The sequence below is a fragment of the Cydia strobilella genome, chromosome 8 (assembly GCF_947568885.1).
Source record: "Cydia strobilella chromosome 8, ilCydStro3.1, whole genome shotgun sequence".
Taxonomy (NCBI): domain Eukaryota; kingdom Metazoa; phylum Arthropoda; class Insecta; order Lepidoptera; family Tortricidae; genus Cydia; species Cydia strobilella.
In genome coordinates this window covers 8,866,662-8,883,095 of record NC_086048.1, presented here as the reverse complement: position 1 = coordinate 8,883,095, position 16,434 = coordinate 8,866,662, and the positions used below count along the sequence as shown (strand labels likewise).

The 16,434-nt window shown below is 39.8% G+C and overlaps 2 protein-coding genes across 6 annotated transcripts in view; both read left to right on the top strand.

Moving 5' to 3' along the window:
* The window catches only part of LOC134743580 (guanine nucleotide-binding protein G(q) subunit alpha), a 37,009-nt gene extending 33,227 nt beyond the window's left edge, over window positions 1–3,782 (top strand). For all 5 annotated transcript variants that reach the window (XM_063677133.1, XM_063677130.1, XM_063677134.1 and 2 more), the window contains one exon: window positions 1,310–3,782. In XM_063677133.1, coding sequence (XP_063533203.1) covers window positions 1,310–1,392 — 83 coding nt within the window. In that variant the 3' untranslated portion in view covers window positions 1,393–3,782. The remainder of the gene's footprint in view (window positions 1–1,309) is intronic.
* A 10,063-nt stretch (window positions 3,783–13,845) lies between these two features.
* LOC134743353 (uncharacterized) lies at window positions 13,846–15,698 on the top strand. Its single transcript, XM_063676745.1, has one exon. It carries the CDS (start codon window positions 13,932–13,934, stop codon window positions 15,696–15,698), a length of 1,767 nt encoding a protein of 588 aa, XP_063532815.1. The 5' UTR covers window positions 13,846–13,931.
* The last annotated feature ends 736 nt before the right edge of the window (window positions 15,699–16,434 follow it).

Below are 16,434 nucleotides of genomic sequence, written 5' to 3'. Positions count from 1 at the left end.
TAGCGATTATAAACGATAAAAGGCTGATCGATTATATTGTATTGATTATCCTTAAGCGAGGTTTAGACTAGCAAGAACTTGCATGCAATTTTCGTTTCATTGCGGTATCTGATCAAACTTTTGAATACAGTTTACTTTAGTACTCGGCAATGTAACTTAAATTTTATGCAAGTTCTTGCTAGTCTAAACCTTTAGGTTTTAAATTTATCGGTTCCTATCAATTTACGGAAATGCCACTTAAATCGAAACGAAGACTTAGATATCTTTGGTTGTCTTTTTTTATAAATTTCTTGCACGTTTTTATTACATGAGTGGTGTGATGTGTCGAATGTTGGCAATTAAAAAAATACACACAATATACCAAATAGTATACGAACATGAAACGATCTCAAAATTATCGATGTACTTTTTCTTTTTAGTGTTCCATACAAAATTATGCCCTGTATGTCTTAGACAATGATAAAACGGCGTTATTCATAATTCATAGTTATAAACGCCTGTAAAATTAAACAAGCCAACGATAATTGTTTATCCCTGTCAGTTATTTTGCCATTTGTGTTTGTTAGAAAGAGCCGAAAGGCAGAGGTTTGCTAAGTTTTATGAATAAGAGAGATAGTGTTGTAGAAAAGTTAAAGTTAAATACGGCTTGCTTGGCTAAGTAACAAAATAATTTTATATGTTCCCAAAAATGAATACCTCTTTGGTGTAGTTGAATCACAATGTTTTCCTTCACCAGAAGGGATTATTACTGCATTGTTCTGCCGCCAGAGTGCAGCAATAGCACAAACCGTAAACCATAGAGTAACTTATACATACGTACTCAGGGCGTAGTGTTTACTGTTTGTGCTAGTGGTGCCCCCTACCAGAGTTTTGCGTAATATTCACACTTTCAAAATTCAATTATCTATCAAACGAAATAAGACTGAAATTGCTTGGTCAAATCGGAAATAGGTAAGAGCTAGCTAAAGTTATTGTATCTAAAGCCAATATTGGTAATCTCTTACAATGTCGAACTGTATGAACAGGTCACTCGCTAATTAGTTAAATCAAAAGGAAAAAATAAGAAACATGATTTTTCATTATCTAGTAGCTACAACCCTCACTGAGCTTAATGTGGGACTAGGTTGATGTGTGTACTTAGTTTTAGTTATTTCTTACCATTTTCTTCAAAGAGACAACCATTGTGCCTTTTTGCGTAAAATATGATGTGTGTAAAGTTGTCCTCATAATACTTACTTATTTATTTGTGAAAGATAATATAAATGGTTTTAGTTTCCCGTTGTAAACTAAGTTGTCCCTTGTGTTGCAGACACCGAGAACATCCGGTTCGTGTTCGCTGCGGTGAAGGACACCATCCTACAGTCCAACCTGAAAGAGTACAACCTCGTTTAAGCCACGTGCTCCGACACAAATCTGTGATTGTGTATAACACGTAATTTAAACATCATCAATTCACACGGCAGAATGTGTACATTCACGAACTGAGATCGGATGGACGAACTTATTCATCTTACAATGTTTAATGAGAAAGTAAGGATAGATTTAAGTCATTTAACCTTGGAGTCATTTTACCGGCGGAGATCGGACCGCGCGAGACGCGTCAGGTTTTTTGACATGATTTTTTATGAAGAAGTTATTCACAATTTATGTATGTGTCTGTATCGGTGAATATTAAATTGTGCATTTTAAAAGTTATGGCGAGTCTTGGGCTAACCATGAGCTGCTTTTAGTCATTGTTTTAGGATTTTTGTAAAGTTTGTTGCCATAATATCTTTCTACATTAGAATACATTTATTATGTCCAGACGGATGGATTTGAACAAACTAGTCCAATGAACTTATGCGTGTTTTATATCATCCTCACGGGTCGGACTCGACACAGGACTTCCTATTAATGTATTGATCGGGTCGCTTCCGTGTTACTATTACGTATTTATTTTAGTTACGATATCTCTCGTAGAGTTACTGTCGCTCCGGAGCTTGCAAGGGATGAGAGTAAGCGAGATGCGGACAAAGGCGCAGACTGATTTCCACATCTTTTCTCCTCAAAGGACAGACGTATTTTTGCGATTGCTGCATTTGTTAAATTCCTTAACAGGGGATTATAAAATCCAGTAATTATAAACAGCTCAAGGTGAGCGTGGAAAGGCACGTGTGAAATACGTCTGTAGGTATAAACGAGGCCTAAGGTCTGATTTTATTCATAGGATTCTCAATTTACAAAGCACAAATATGTCTATGGCCTTAGGAGGATGTGCGAAATCAAGTACACTTCAGTCTTCCCCAAGAGAGTAGTCGCCGCGTTGATGTTGACGAGAAACGTGTGACGCAGACAGTGGCGCCCTCTGTCCGCACCGACCGACTCCACTGAACCAATTCAGTTTACACATAATAATTATAAAACCATTACTGTTTGTTCTGTGAGCTTGAAAGGTTTATAAATTTATTGTATTTAAAGAAATATTACGTTACTTTTGTACATTTGAATTTTGTTACTTGAATATATGTTATTATTTAAGCTGTTTATATTTAAATATAAATATGGTGTTTTTTACACGAATTGACGCAAGTTGTCTTACGTTAACTGTAGGCTTTTTTGTGTACGCAGTGGTCTGGTGTATTTGGTTTCTTCCTAATATCCGTGTACGAGATAAATTCCAATCAGCTAGCCGTATGTCGAACATAGGGAGATAACTACGTTAGGTGTTTAAGGACATTTTTGATGCATTTGATATAAACTTTTTTTACTAGAAAACCCGAGGGATTTCAATAAAGCGAAAATGTGACTTGTAAAAACCGATACCAATGTTTTTTGCACGAACGCTTTTACCACATGGATGTAATATATTGTACATTTGGGTCTAAATGTGCTGGGTGAATTGAGCTGACAGTTCCGTGCCAGGTTTTGCTATTGGCATATTGTGAAGCACAAAGATAGGTACTTGTACACGTTTAAACTTGTTTACCATGTTCAGAGATTTATGTTATCGATTTAGTGTGTTGCTTCGTGTTATTATTTAGTGACTTACTTGTTTATAGCAAGAAACATAGTTTCTATTATGGAGATATATGATTTTATTGTATTAACTTATTTGTTGTTACGTCTTTATTTCTATCGCGCCGTTAGAGGTCCGTTTGATCGAACGCACACGACATCAGACTTTGTCAATAGCAAAGCTTTAATTGAGATACAGCTGTCTGATATGCTCAAAGATTATGTGAAATTGAAACTTAGCGCACAATATTGGAAACTTTCTTATCGACGTTAACCACTGATGTGCAATCTCTGTGTATGCCCTGTACATAGAAACGTTTCGGTTTGTGCATTAGTACCTCGACACGGGATGCGGTCCAGCATCCAGCGCGGTTAGCGGGGTCGCGGTGTTCCGCTATAGACTGATGTTTTATATAATGGACGGCCACAAGACGCCCGACGTGAGTTCGCAATGTCTTCAATTACAGTGTAGTGTTAAAAGGAAACAAAGCACAATGAAACTTATTGTATTGGTGATTAGTTATATTTTAAAAGGCCCCGCGTGCCGCGCGTGTGTTCCGTGCGAATGGACCTTATCCGTGTCTCGGTACGGTTCTTACCTATTTCATTTTACGGTTGGGCGATGACTACACAAATATTGCTAAAACTATAATATATTATAGTCTAACGTTGCTTTACCTTTTGCGTGAGATTGTGAGAGTTTTAGCTTAAGTTTACGACTGAAGACGGATGCCTGTATGAAATATTGTAAATTATAATTTCTCATAAAATATAATTTTTTTCAGCTAGCAAGTTGTTTGAATTTTCCAAAGTCGATGTTTTAGATAATTTAAGTAACTTAAATTATTTTTATTTACCTCATGGATTGGTTTAGACATACCTTGATCGATTTACTGAAATGTGTCGTTTTCAATTAAAAGGTACCACATTGTCGCTCGCCATAAGGACGCCCTGACAGATTATTCGTTTAAGGATACAAGCAAATTTCGTTCTTATGGTAAGCGACAAAATAGTACCTTTTGATTGAAAACGTCACTTTAACTCTTATTCCGGAGGCGTGATGATACGTAATCAAATTTAACCTGAAGTTTTAAATATTCATTAATAAAGTGAAAACAATAAATCATAACCCAATAAACGCTACAATTTTCTGTCAGTAGAAATTTTGGGAACCGTAATTACAGTCGTAAAAAGTTCAAGTATCAGGAGCCACGGGTACTTAAAATTAGCAAATATCTTTTGGCTTAGATATGTTCTTGCGGAGTGTAGGTACCCTTGAAGAATACAAGCACCTAAGTCCTAAAAGTAATTTGTGCCCATAATTAATGAATGGCTAGTTTAGGCCCAATTTTCCGTATTACAAGAATTTACCATCAAACAGTTGATTTTTAACTGTTGTGTAAGATTTTGTGAAAATTAAAATGCGTGTTTTTTTCTGGGACAAGCTTTACTTAATAAATCATTAATCATTTCGAATCACAATGAGGGCTACCGTTTTTGTGCTCACCAGTTGGCGCCACTGTAGATGTAGGTCCAGAAAAACAGGTCTCAAAATTCTTCTATGCTTATTTTTATAAAATCAATACGTTCTAATATACACAAAAATATTTTAACGTCTAAATGTGCCATTTTTTCAACCTGTTTAATTTTGCTTATATTTTAGTTGGCACTTTTTTTAAACCACAATTTTTTTTTGAGCTATATCTATTGCTTACCATGATTAATCAAAGATTTACCACAATTATGAATAAGGAGTGAAAATTCCCGATAAAAAGCTTGAAACCCCCAAAACTTCTATGCATTTGACATTTTGAAAGACCTCCCTCAGACCTCCATCTACATTAGCGCCCCTAGCGGCGAAATAAAACGCGGCAGCCCTCATTAATCCCACGTTGTTTTATCATTCATGTAGTCTTGTGTGGCTTAATAAGCTTTAGAAATAAGTTTACGCTTCACATAATTAATTGATATTTCTTATTAAGTTATATGTCATTTATCTAGTAAATGTGACGTTTTCAATCAAAATGTACCACATTGTCGCTTACCATAAGGACGAAAATTGCTTGTATCTTTATACGAAAAACCTGTCAGCGTCCTTATGGCAAGCGACAATGTGGTACCTTTTGCTTGAAAACGGCACAAATAGTTAAAGCGACAAGGTCCACACTCGTGATTTGATATTCATACGTAGAAGTAGGTATGTTACAGTAAATACTTAACACACAATAGTATTTTATGTTTTTATGTCAACTGATAAGGAAATTTTTGATTAATTATCTAATTGGCACAAATAAAAATAAAAATCTAGGCTATTTTTATTTGTGCCAATATAGTTCAGTAGGTAGATTCCATTACGAGCTAACACAATTTCAGCGGCAGCATAATTGGTTCCCTTACTGTATAATTAAATTTACTTATCGGTATGTCGGGTCTATAAATGCCGCTAAGTGACTTAACACCCACGTATAGTGTTAATGGAAATAACGGTACGGCGAGAACAGCGCGCATCGGCCCCGCGCACGAATGAGAGACTCGCCGCGCAAGTAAAGCAACCGACAAAATTTAAACAAAACCCGCCGCAAAAACTGACCGCCGCGACGAACAAAAATGATTCGACAAACAAAAATGATACGACAAATAGGCCGGTCCGCACAGTTCAAAATGTATGAGAAATCTACATTAATTCTCACATTAGAGATTTTTTGAGATGTGATTACCTATGTTACAAATAATATATTTTGAAAAAAATCTCCACAAAATATGTCAATTTGTTTTTATAAATCCAAATTATTACTAAAATAGAGAAATAAACCAAAACATCAATCCCCACACTAGAGATTTTCTAATATGCTGTTCTCAGGCATATACTCATTAAGTATTTATATTTTCTTCCAGCTTGGCACAGAAACCTGCCCCCAATAACTTTCTTTATTAAAAAATTTTTTTACATAAAAATAACAACTAATGTGTACATAAAAATTACATGTTAATTAAGCTCTTTATATTTACTATATTCTACAAAAAAATCTCTAACGTAAATGAATCCGTTTAATTACTATTAACCATTTTTGTTTCGAATTTTTTTTTATTGCTTATAGAAAATGGACACTCGACTTTTGTTTCACCTTCATAAATCTCTTACTCATGTTAGTGTAATAACAAAAAAAATCTCACGTATATGTAATATTGTATGGAATACAACCATAATTATTACGACGTCCAAGCTATTTAAATTACCCACGCAGGCACTAACTGACGGGTACTGATTCACTGTAGAGAACGTTTGATCGACTTCCATATCTCCGTCTCACTTCAATGTTCGCGGTAGACGATCGGTCCGCTTGAACTGCCGAGAGTTCGCGATGCGGTCGACCGTTAATTCTCCCATGACTAACTTACCCAGTTTCATCGGTACGCGTAACGATTGTTTACGCATGTTTAATTTTGATTGCGCGCCTACTTAACACACCTCAGGCAAAGCTCCGATAAAACGCGCAATGCATACATTGCGGCATATATCTCACGTATGTCAGCTACGAGGCTATGACATAGCAATGACAGACAGTGGCAGTTAGTGCCAAATTAGAATACAGACTTTTTTACCAACCATAAAGTTTAGTGCAAAGAGAATTTTAAACTCCTTAGTGAAAACCTCACGGTTTGTGCGAAATTGAGCGTTAAGCTATGCTATGCTAATAAAGATGATGGTGTGATTTACGGAAATTAATAATAGATATAATTTATTTTATTGTATAATACATTCCCGTTTCATTTACACCCAATATTATATCTTTTTCCGTAATCAAATGCGTTTATAATTACTGTAACCGTCTGTGTAGTGTACCATAATATACGCGATGGTTTGTCCTCCGGGCCCAAAATCGATGATCCCCTTTGATTATTTATTTTAAATGAACGTCAAAATCCAGACAGGAAATTTGATTTTGACATTTACGGCTACTGCCGTAGCAGTCGACAGCAATGTCGCGCTTCAATATTGCTGCAGTCGACTGCATTGCTGCAGAAAACGTGAAAAAGGTCATTCAATTCAATGGGTAGTAGGGTTATGAGATGAAATGACGCAATAATGAAACTTTAGTTAATTAACAATATTATATTAAATCATTATTACATACTATTTTACTCGCAAAAAGGTTTACTACCAACATACTTCTTGGTGCCCAAATGAAATAAATAGTACATTTCGATGCTAGTGCGGAAAGTATGTCATTACTTCACGAGTACCGAGATAGGTATCTTGGCAAGACTCGGGACGAGTGAAGAATGACATTTCCGCACGTGTATCGAACGACGTTTTTTAACACAGTTGCGAAAAAATAATAAAAACAACAAGTGAGGAATAAAAACAACAAGTAAGGAATAAAAACTTGGAAACTTAAAACGCCGCTTAGTAAGAAAAAATGCCTCTTTTTTGACAGGCGTTTCGGCAGCTATTCCTTTAAAGTGATATTTTCCAGAATGATCAATAAATGGGCTACATTGTCCATTTTTTTATTTAGTGCTTAGTATTTATTTAAGTTATTGTAATAATATAGTCTGTAAGGTAGCCGTAATATGGGCCTTGTTGCCTGATTAAAATTAAATTAAAAAAATTAAAATCGCCACACTGTAATTGTAACAGGGAAAATTGTCACAAAAAATTACATAACATTTAAATTTTTTGTAAACAACTCATTTTTTTTGTATGGAAAGGTCTAATATTTTTTTTCAAAAATGAATTCCTCGTTCCTAAATTATACGAAAATGATATATAAGTTGCCCTAGTTGCTAAGAACAGGAAGAAATATAGCATAGATTGGACTTGGGGAGCCGACCCTTTCACCCCCCTTTTGGGGGGCGTTACGATCTCGTGGCTACCAGGCTGAATCAGTTTTATTTGCCCTAAGGAACAATCAATCGTGCCAAGCGGCATCGCCTGAGACAAAAGTGCATACTCAATGCGCTTACTTACCACTATAATTTAATAATCAAATTAATGGGCCCTGGAGGGAAATTCTCTAAAAACCTTACGTTAGCTCATTTTACTTAAAGGAGACATTCTTTTATTTTTAAAAAGAAACTAAATTGCATTCAAAGATTTTTTTTTTTTTTTCAATTTTGCTTGTCTAGAAATATTCTTGAGTACTAAATATTCGATTTTATGGAAATTTTGTACGACAGACGAGTGTAAGACCTAATGTTTCTTGAAGAAATGTTATCATTAACATTAACTGTATCGACGTGGTATCGACTAGTAGAATAAAATAGGGAGTGTTTATTGTTTGGAATTTTTAGTCGGTTCGATTCCCAGGCGAGACAAGCGAATTTCAAAAAAACCTTTGAATGCAGTTTTGTTTCTTTTTAAAAATAAAATGAGCTAACTTAAGGTTTTAAGGCACTTTCCCTTCAGGGCCCATAAAAAAATTCCACACTGTATATTCAGAGCACGTCTTATTCTCAACTGTTAGACCTTAGACTAATATAACTTGATCCCAAGTTTCCTTATAATTATACGTAATCGAGGGCCAGGTTCATACTGGTTTCATGTCGCGATGCGCTCGCTGACAAATACCAAGCGGTAAGAATTGCTGACATTTGCGTCTTTTCACTCTCACAGCTCCCGCTACTAAAAGCATCGGATGACAGGATCGTTGAAAAGGGACAAACATATCGTTTGACGTTACGTTACTCTTCTCGTGAATTGTCAAAATTTAAAATTCGAAATTAGCTTTATAATTTGTCCGGGTGGCTATTCGAAGTATAACTAAGTGGACGGTCCTTACTAACCAGTAAGATTCAGATCAAGCATAATAGATAGTTGTAAGACTTCAAGGGTCTATTTATATCTGACACAGCATCCAGTATTCTAAACGTTTTGTGAATAGATATAAAAATTTGACAGCTATCGTTTTTCATATAAAGACAGACACTTAATGCATTGAACTATTGAACCTTAACGCAATGCCATAAGCCATAAGGTATACTTTCCTAATATACCTTGAGGCTAATTCGAACTTTGTTATTAAAGATATCATTTTTTTAATTTGCGTGTGCGTTTCGCTCGTACTAGTTAAAATATGTTTTGGAGCGAGCGAGACGGTCGGGCGAATGATAACAAAATGATATATTATTGACATCTTAAATAAAGTTCGAATTGGCCTCTGTGAATGCCTGGAAATACCGCATACTTTTTAATTTTTTTATGCTGAAAATTGATTTAATTATCGAGAGAAAAATGAATACGTTATTCTTCCATAACTTGTGCAGTTACTGGCAAAAAACTAGAAATGTCCATTAATTGTGCAGAACATTATTTGCTGTTTGTTTCCAAAATCTTGCTGCTATTCTACAAATATAGTAGTGACTCGGGAGATTTTTAAACATGATCGATACAACTACTTCATAACCACCATAGTAAACTTTTCTCTCGGTGTGGGAGTTCCTCGGTCATGAAAAACTTACAAAATAATAATTTGTTTCAATAAATCTATAATTTACATATTGTCGAGAGATATTCTGACCGTGTAGTCGTATAAGCTTCATAACCCATTCTACGAAAAATATCTTATGTGGGAATAATTGTTTAAGTAGGACCCGGGTATGTCCTTAAACTACGTCCAACAAGAGAGGTAGGGCACAGCGTTATGTCATCACGCTTGAATTTGGAGCAGCCCAACTGGAGAAGTACCTCCACCTTACAGAAGACCACAGCCATAATAGCACTGCTGCCTACTTTGTAGGCATGTAGTGTTGTGTTCCTGATGGTGAGTAAGGTTCCCAGATAGCTCCAACCCCCAAACCCCCCCTTTCTAATGATGACGACGCAGTTAAAGAGGTTACCCCAGGAGGGTACCAGTTGCTGCACTAGCGCTGGAGAACCCCTCACTGGGCTTCCATGCTCAGGTAACATTTTGCCTGAGCGTGGACGCCGAGGCCGCCCCATTTCGTACTCTGGGGGGGGGCAAAACCGCGCTCAACCATCTGTCATCTGCCCGAGGCAAGAGCAAAGCAACTTCGGCACCCCTTGCCAAGCTGGCCGTGGACTTCTGCAACATCAGGGGTTTACATTCCAACCTTAATGCTGTCCACCTACACCTCGAGACAGCAAAGCCGGCCTTGCTCTTTTTGACCGAGACGCAGATAGCGTCTCCGGCGGACACATCTTACCTCTCCTACCCTGGGTACGGACTGGAACACTCCTTTTCGCCTAGGGCTGGGGTGTGCGTGTACGTTAGAGACGATATCAGTTTTCGTCGCCTCAACAATCTTGAAGGTAGGGACCTCTCCACCTTATGGCTGCGTATAGACAACGATCACCATCCCCGTGTCTATTCGTGCCTATATAGGTCCCATAGCGGTGATGCCGAAACTGACCGACTCATTGAGCAGATCCAAACGGCTGCAGACTCTGTGCAGCAGCAGATCCCTTCCGCTGAGATCATTGTACTTGGTGATTTTAATGCCCACAACGCCGAATGGCTCGGCTCTAGCAAGACTGATCATGCGGGCAGATCTGTTTATAACTTTGCTCTGGCATATGGCTTGACACAATTGGTTACTGCGCCTACGCGAATCCCAGATGTGGAAGGCCATGAACCTTCCCTGTTGGACCTTCTGCTGACCTCTCATCCGGTTGACTACAATGTATTCGTTGAAGCCCCACTCGGTTCCTCGGATCATTGCTTGATCCGGAGTACGGTGCCACTCGCGTACCCGCCGCGTCGGCGAGTTGCTTGTGGCCGCCGTGTGTGGCACTATAGGTCAGCAGATTGGGACGGGATGCGGTCCTTCTTTGCATCCTACCCTTGGAGGCAGGTTTGCTTCACGCCGGATGATCCCAACGTCGTTGCTGATTCTGTTGCTGACGTGGTGCTGCAGGGAATGGAGCTTTTCATTCCGTTCTCTGTGGTCCCTGTTGGTGGCAAATCCCAACCTTGGTTTGGTCGTTTCTGCAAAGAGGCCTCTCGCCGAAAGCAGGAATGTTACCAGGCCTGGGTAGACGCAGCGGCAGTACGGGATGTAAAGACTAGCGCATTAAAAAAGAAGTTTAACTTTGCCTCCAGGTCCTTCAAAAGAGTTATTGCCAGAGCAAAGTCGCTGCACATTGGTAGAATTGGCGAGAAATTAGAGCGCCTCCCGTCGGGAACTCGTGCGTTCTGGTCTCTTGCCAAAGCTATCCAGGGGAATTTCTGCACGCCATCTTTTCCACCTCTGCACACGGAGAATGATTCATTGGCCCACGACGCAAAAGACAAAGCCGATCTTCTGGGCAAACTCTTTGCGTCCAACTCGACTTTGGATGACGGGGGAAACGCGCCGCCGACCATACCGCGGTGCGAGAGCTATATGCCGGATGTCCGGTTCAAACAAAGCTCGGTGCGCAAAGCACTTCTTTCCCTCGACACTCATAAGTCGAGTGGGCCCGATGGAATCCCTGCGGTTGTGCTGAAGATGTGTGCTCCCGAGTTGGCACCGGTCTTAACGCGTCTTTTTCGGCTCTCTTACTCTTCCGGCGTAGTCCCGACTTCGTGGAAGTCAGCTTTGGTGCACCCGATCCCTAAAAAAGGCGACCGCTCAAATCCATCCAACTACAGGCCAGTAGCTATAACCTCGCTTTTCTCGAAGATAATGGAGTCCATTATCAACTGCCAGCTCCTTCGGTACCTAGAGGACCACCAGTTGCTTAGTGACCGACAATACGGTTTCCGTAGAGGCCGCTCGGCTGGTGATCTTCTAGTCTACCTGACACATCGTTGGGCACAGGCAATCGAGACAAAGGGTGAAGCATTGGCTGTTAGTTTGGATATAGCGAAGGCCTTCGATCGCGTCTGGCACAAAGCACTTCTTTCGAAGCTACCATCTTATGGGCTTCCCGAGAGATTATGTGTATGGGTCAGTAGCTTTCTAGCAGACAGAAGCATAAAGGTCGTAGTTGACGGCGAATGCTCAGACTCCATGTCTGTGAATGCTGGTGTCCCCCAAGGCTGTGTGCTATCACCCACGCTATTCCTTCTGCATATCAATGACATGCTGCAAATCAGCGGAATTCATTGTTATGCTGATGATAGTACGGGTGATGCCTCTTACACCGGCCGCACCAATATCTCTCGGGAAAACGTCATCGAGAGCCGGAACAAACTTGTGTCTGAAATTGAGACTTCCCTAAAAGAAATCTCTGAATGGGGTCGACTAAACTTAGTCCGTTTTAACCCTGCCAAGACACAGGTTTGCGCGTTTACCGCAAAAAAGTTAGAGTTTGTCGTATCACCTCGTTTTGAGAGCACTCCCCTGACTGCCGCAGCCAGTATCGGAATCCTCGGCGTCGACATTTCGAGTGAAGTCCAGTTCCGCGGCCATTTAGAGGGTAAGGCCAAATTAGCCTCAAAAAAGCTCGGTGTGCTCAACAGATCGAGACAGTATTTCACGCCGGCCCACCGCCTACAGCTGTATAAAGCGCAGGTTCGCCCACACATGGAATACTGTTCTCATCTATGGGCAGGGGCACCCCAATACCAGCTTCTCCCTCTGGACCGCATCCAGCGAAGAGCGACTCGAATTGTCGACTGCCAGCGTACTTCGGAACGGCTTGACTCCTTGGCGCTGCGTAGAGATGTGGCCTCGCTCTGCATTTTCTATCGCGCGTATAACGGGGAGTGCTCCGAGGAATTGTTCGGATTAATCCCTGCAGCTTCTTTTCGCCATCGCCCTACGCGAAAACATTACCATCCTCACCACTTAGATGGTTGGCAGTCCTCAACTGTGCGTTTCTCTAGAAACTTCCTGCCTCGCACAGCTAAACTGTGGAATGAACTGTCGCCTGCGGTATTTCCGGACCGATATGACCTTCAAACCTTCAAGAAAAGAGCGTATTCCCATCTTAAAGGCCGGCAACGCACTTACAACCCCTCTGGTGTTGCGGGTGTCCATGGGCGGCGGTAATCGCTTTCCATCAGGTGATCCGTCTGCTCGTTTGCCCCCTATTTCATAAAAAAAAAAAAAAAAAAGTAGTATAAAAGATTTAAAAAAAAGTTTTATTTCTCAAAAACGGGAACTGATATCAAGTTGTTACTTTACAGACGGGTATTCAATATGATATAGAATTCACCCATGTAGAAAAATTTGAGTGTGCATTTAATGTAACTTAAACTTTATATTGACTCCACTAAAACAAAAATATCACAACGAATGCTAATAGCAGCACGAAAATTCAATTGGACAAGTCTAATTTGACAAAACATGACGACATTATTAAATGCAATAGCACGGATCCAGTAATTAACGAAATCCCCGAGGAGACCTCCGATAGCCAAATGGAGGGCTGGGAAATACCACATAGTCGGCACCAACGTCGCCGCAATCTCAAAAGTTCGTTAAATTTAAAGGGATCCGCCGAAAATACTGAGATTCGAGGAGTTGAAGTCATGAAATACCTCCATGGATGTTTTTTCAAAAAAGAATCGACACCTGAGGGCATCATAAAACACCTAAAAACCGTACGAGATGACGCGAGGTACACAGCTGAACTCATACCATCAAAGAGGGGCACTTATACATCTTTTAAAATGGGCATCCCATGTGCCGTTTACGAGAACTTCCTAGTCGCGTCAGCGTGGCCCCTCAACACCTGTGTATCGGAATGGCGGCCCTTTCTCCGATCCAGGGGGCCTAAGTCTCCCAAAAGCTAAGAACCAGGACAGACCAGCACCCAGAAAAAGCAACACTACGACAGCAACAAATATTAGTAATGTTACTTACATCACAAATGTGGCTGATAACGGGCGATTAATGCTTCTATTGATGGATATTAGTTACATCAACTTTGGTCTATAGATGAGAATGTCGGTTGCCGATATATTATTAAAACTAATATACCGTGATGGGCGCGATGTGTTTCGTGCATAACGTTTGATGTCACAGTCAGATTAACCTCGGTCGACATGCCAATCGATGGCGAGCTTTATAACGGCTTAATGTTATTCAACAAAAATATAACCGCAGCCGAAAACTTAGCTACCAGCGCGGCAAAGATAGCCCTAAACAATTTTGAATGGAGATATGTTACCATGGTTTTCCATAACTCCTCAATTCTTCTCGGTTTAACTGCGTTCATGCAAATTTATCGGAAAAGTGTGATCGTCGGAAAAGGAACATTTCTCGCTGGCGAAGATTCATCCGCAGACAGAATCAGGCAGTTTGTGATATTCGGGTCAGACTTGGTTGATATAATGAACACGCTGGACTGGTTGCGGCATGGGGAATTCGACAACACCGGGAAATTCATTGTCATTTGCAATAACTGTGACGAACGAAAAGCGATGGACATATTCTGGAATCATAAGATCTTAAATGTGGTTTTTATCAATGATGGACCTGGAAACAGTAATATAATTGGCTTCACTTATTACATTTATGATAACGAGAAATGTGAAATAAGTCCACCTGAGCCACTTCCAGACTCTTGCATTCATGATTCTTGCATAAAAGTATATCCTTTGAAACTCAGAAATTTACATAAATGCCAGATTATTGTGTCTACGTTTGAACAAGTCCCATTTATGTCTCTGAAGACGGGAACCCCAAAAGGCGCTGACGGCGATCTTTTACTTCTCGTTGCTGAATCTTTGAACGCCACCTTAAAGGTGATGACTCCGCATCGGGGCGCCGGCTGGGGCCAGCTGGACAAGGACGGAAATTGGCTAGGATCTTTGGCAGATGTTTATCACGACCTCGCTAACTTCTCCATGACATCAGCGGCCATAACGCTGTCAAGATTTAAGGCGTTTCATTTATCCACAGATTACCATTCGACAAACATGGCTTGGGTCACTCATCCCGCAATACCACTTCCAGGTTGGCAAAAACTTCTCCGTCCATTTCAAATGAAAGCCAGAATATCTCTAGCTGTCACTTTTGTGCTCATTGTATTAGTCGCTTTGTTCGTTAAAAGCAATTTGTGGGAGAAATTGGGTAAAAGAATTGCATTGGCGCGGCCTCAGACATGTGTCCTGTTTTATTCTTGGACTATTTGCATGGGCATGCCTGCGACGTCTTTACCATCCAAACCGACATTTCTGACCATGTTCCTCTTATGGATGTTCTACTGTTTTATGATAAGAACATTTTACCAGACATCACTTATTCGCGCTATGAAGGATAACTCGAACTATCCAGAATTTGAAAATCTTGAAGACATTTTAAATTCTGGTTATCCATTGGGTGGTGTGCCGGCTCTCAAGGATTTTTATATTGATGACCCTGAAGTGTATAACAACTGGAAACCCATCAACAGCACCGAGATCAATAACACTATGGTTAGTTTATCGAGGGGCATGAAGTACGTTCTAGCGATGAATAAGGTTACCGCCCAGAGTTTTATTTTAAAGCATTATGGAGAGATACATATTGTGCCTCAGATGATTGTGACGAGTCCAACGGTTTTGTATTTTAAGAAGTTCTCTCCGATGGCGGAGTCTCTGAATCTTGTTCTAGGTCGATTGATAGAAGGTGGTTTTACTGAGAAATTATATAAAAATCACGCCAGTATACATGTAACAAAGAAGACTGATAGTACGGCACCAATGAACTTGGAGCAGTACATGGGGTGTTACGTAGTTTTGGCCGCCGGGTGGATTGTATCGATATTAGTGTTTATTTGTGAGGTATATTGTTATAAATTCAGTGTCAGGCGACAAAATATTTGTTAGAAGTTGCTTAAATAAACAAGTAATTTAACCCTATTTTTGATAGGTAGTCTTCAATGCGGAATATTGTTATATTTACCCTACATATGTATAAATAGTTTAGGTATATAAATAATGTTGTGTAAGTAAAAGTTAGCCTACGAGAAATTAAGGTTAACACACCCGATCAGAAGAAGAACAGTACCCTAAAAAGAGCTGCTGTCGTAAGGGATCGTAAGTAAGACGTAAGAGCAACAGGATATGGAGTGCCTACACTACACCATCAACTGAGGGATGATAAAATATCGAGTAAGATGTAAGAGGACTCGAGTTTAATAAATAAGCGAAAGTAGAATGTTAAATTTGTTCCAATTCATCAAATCACGAAGAAAGTCCACGTCCATACTTAAACATTTTAGTCATTAAGCTACGCTGGGGTTGTCATTACGTCCCCGAGAACAGTGTACGAGGGACGAATGCATACAGTCACAGTACAGGCATCCCTCGTGCCTTGAAACCCTCCCAACGCTCAAGATTCGACTTTTTGAACCACTTGCTACGCTCGTGGTTCAGTTTTGTAATCTGTCGCTTGCTCGGTTATCAATATTCGCACAAGGAGTTAAACAACAACTTTGCCCCCCTTGTAAAACTAATAATATGCGTATAATGAAATCTGGACAAAGTTTTGAAAATGTAAAAAGTAAAAAAAACCTGAAATTATATCTTACTGCCAATTTAAAGTCTATATGTAAATCTGTCA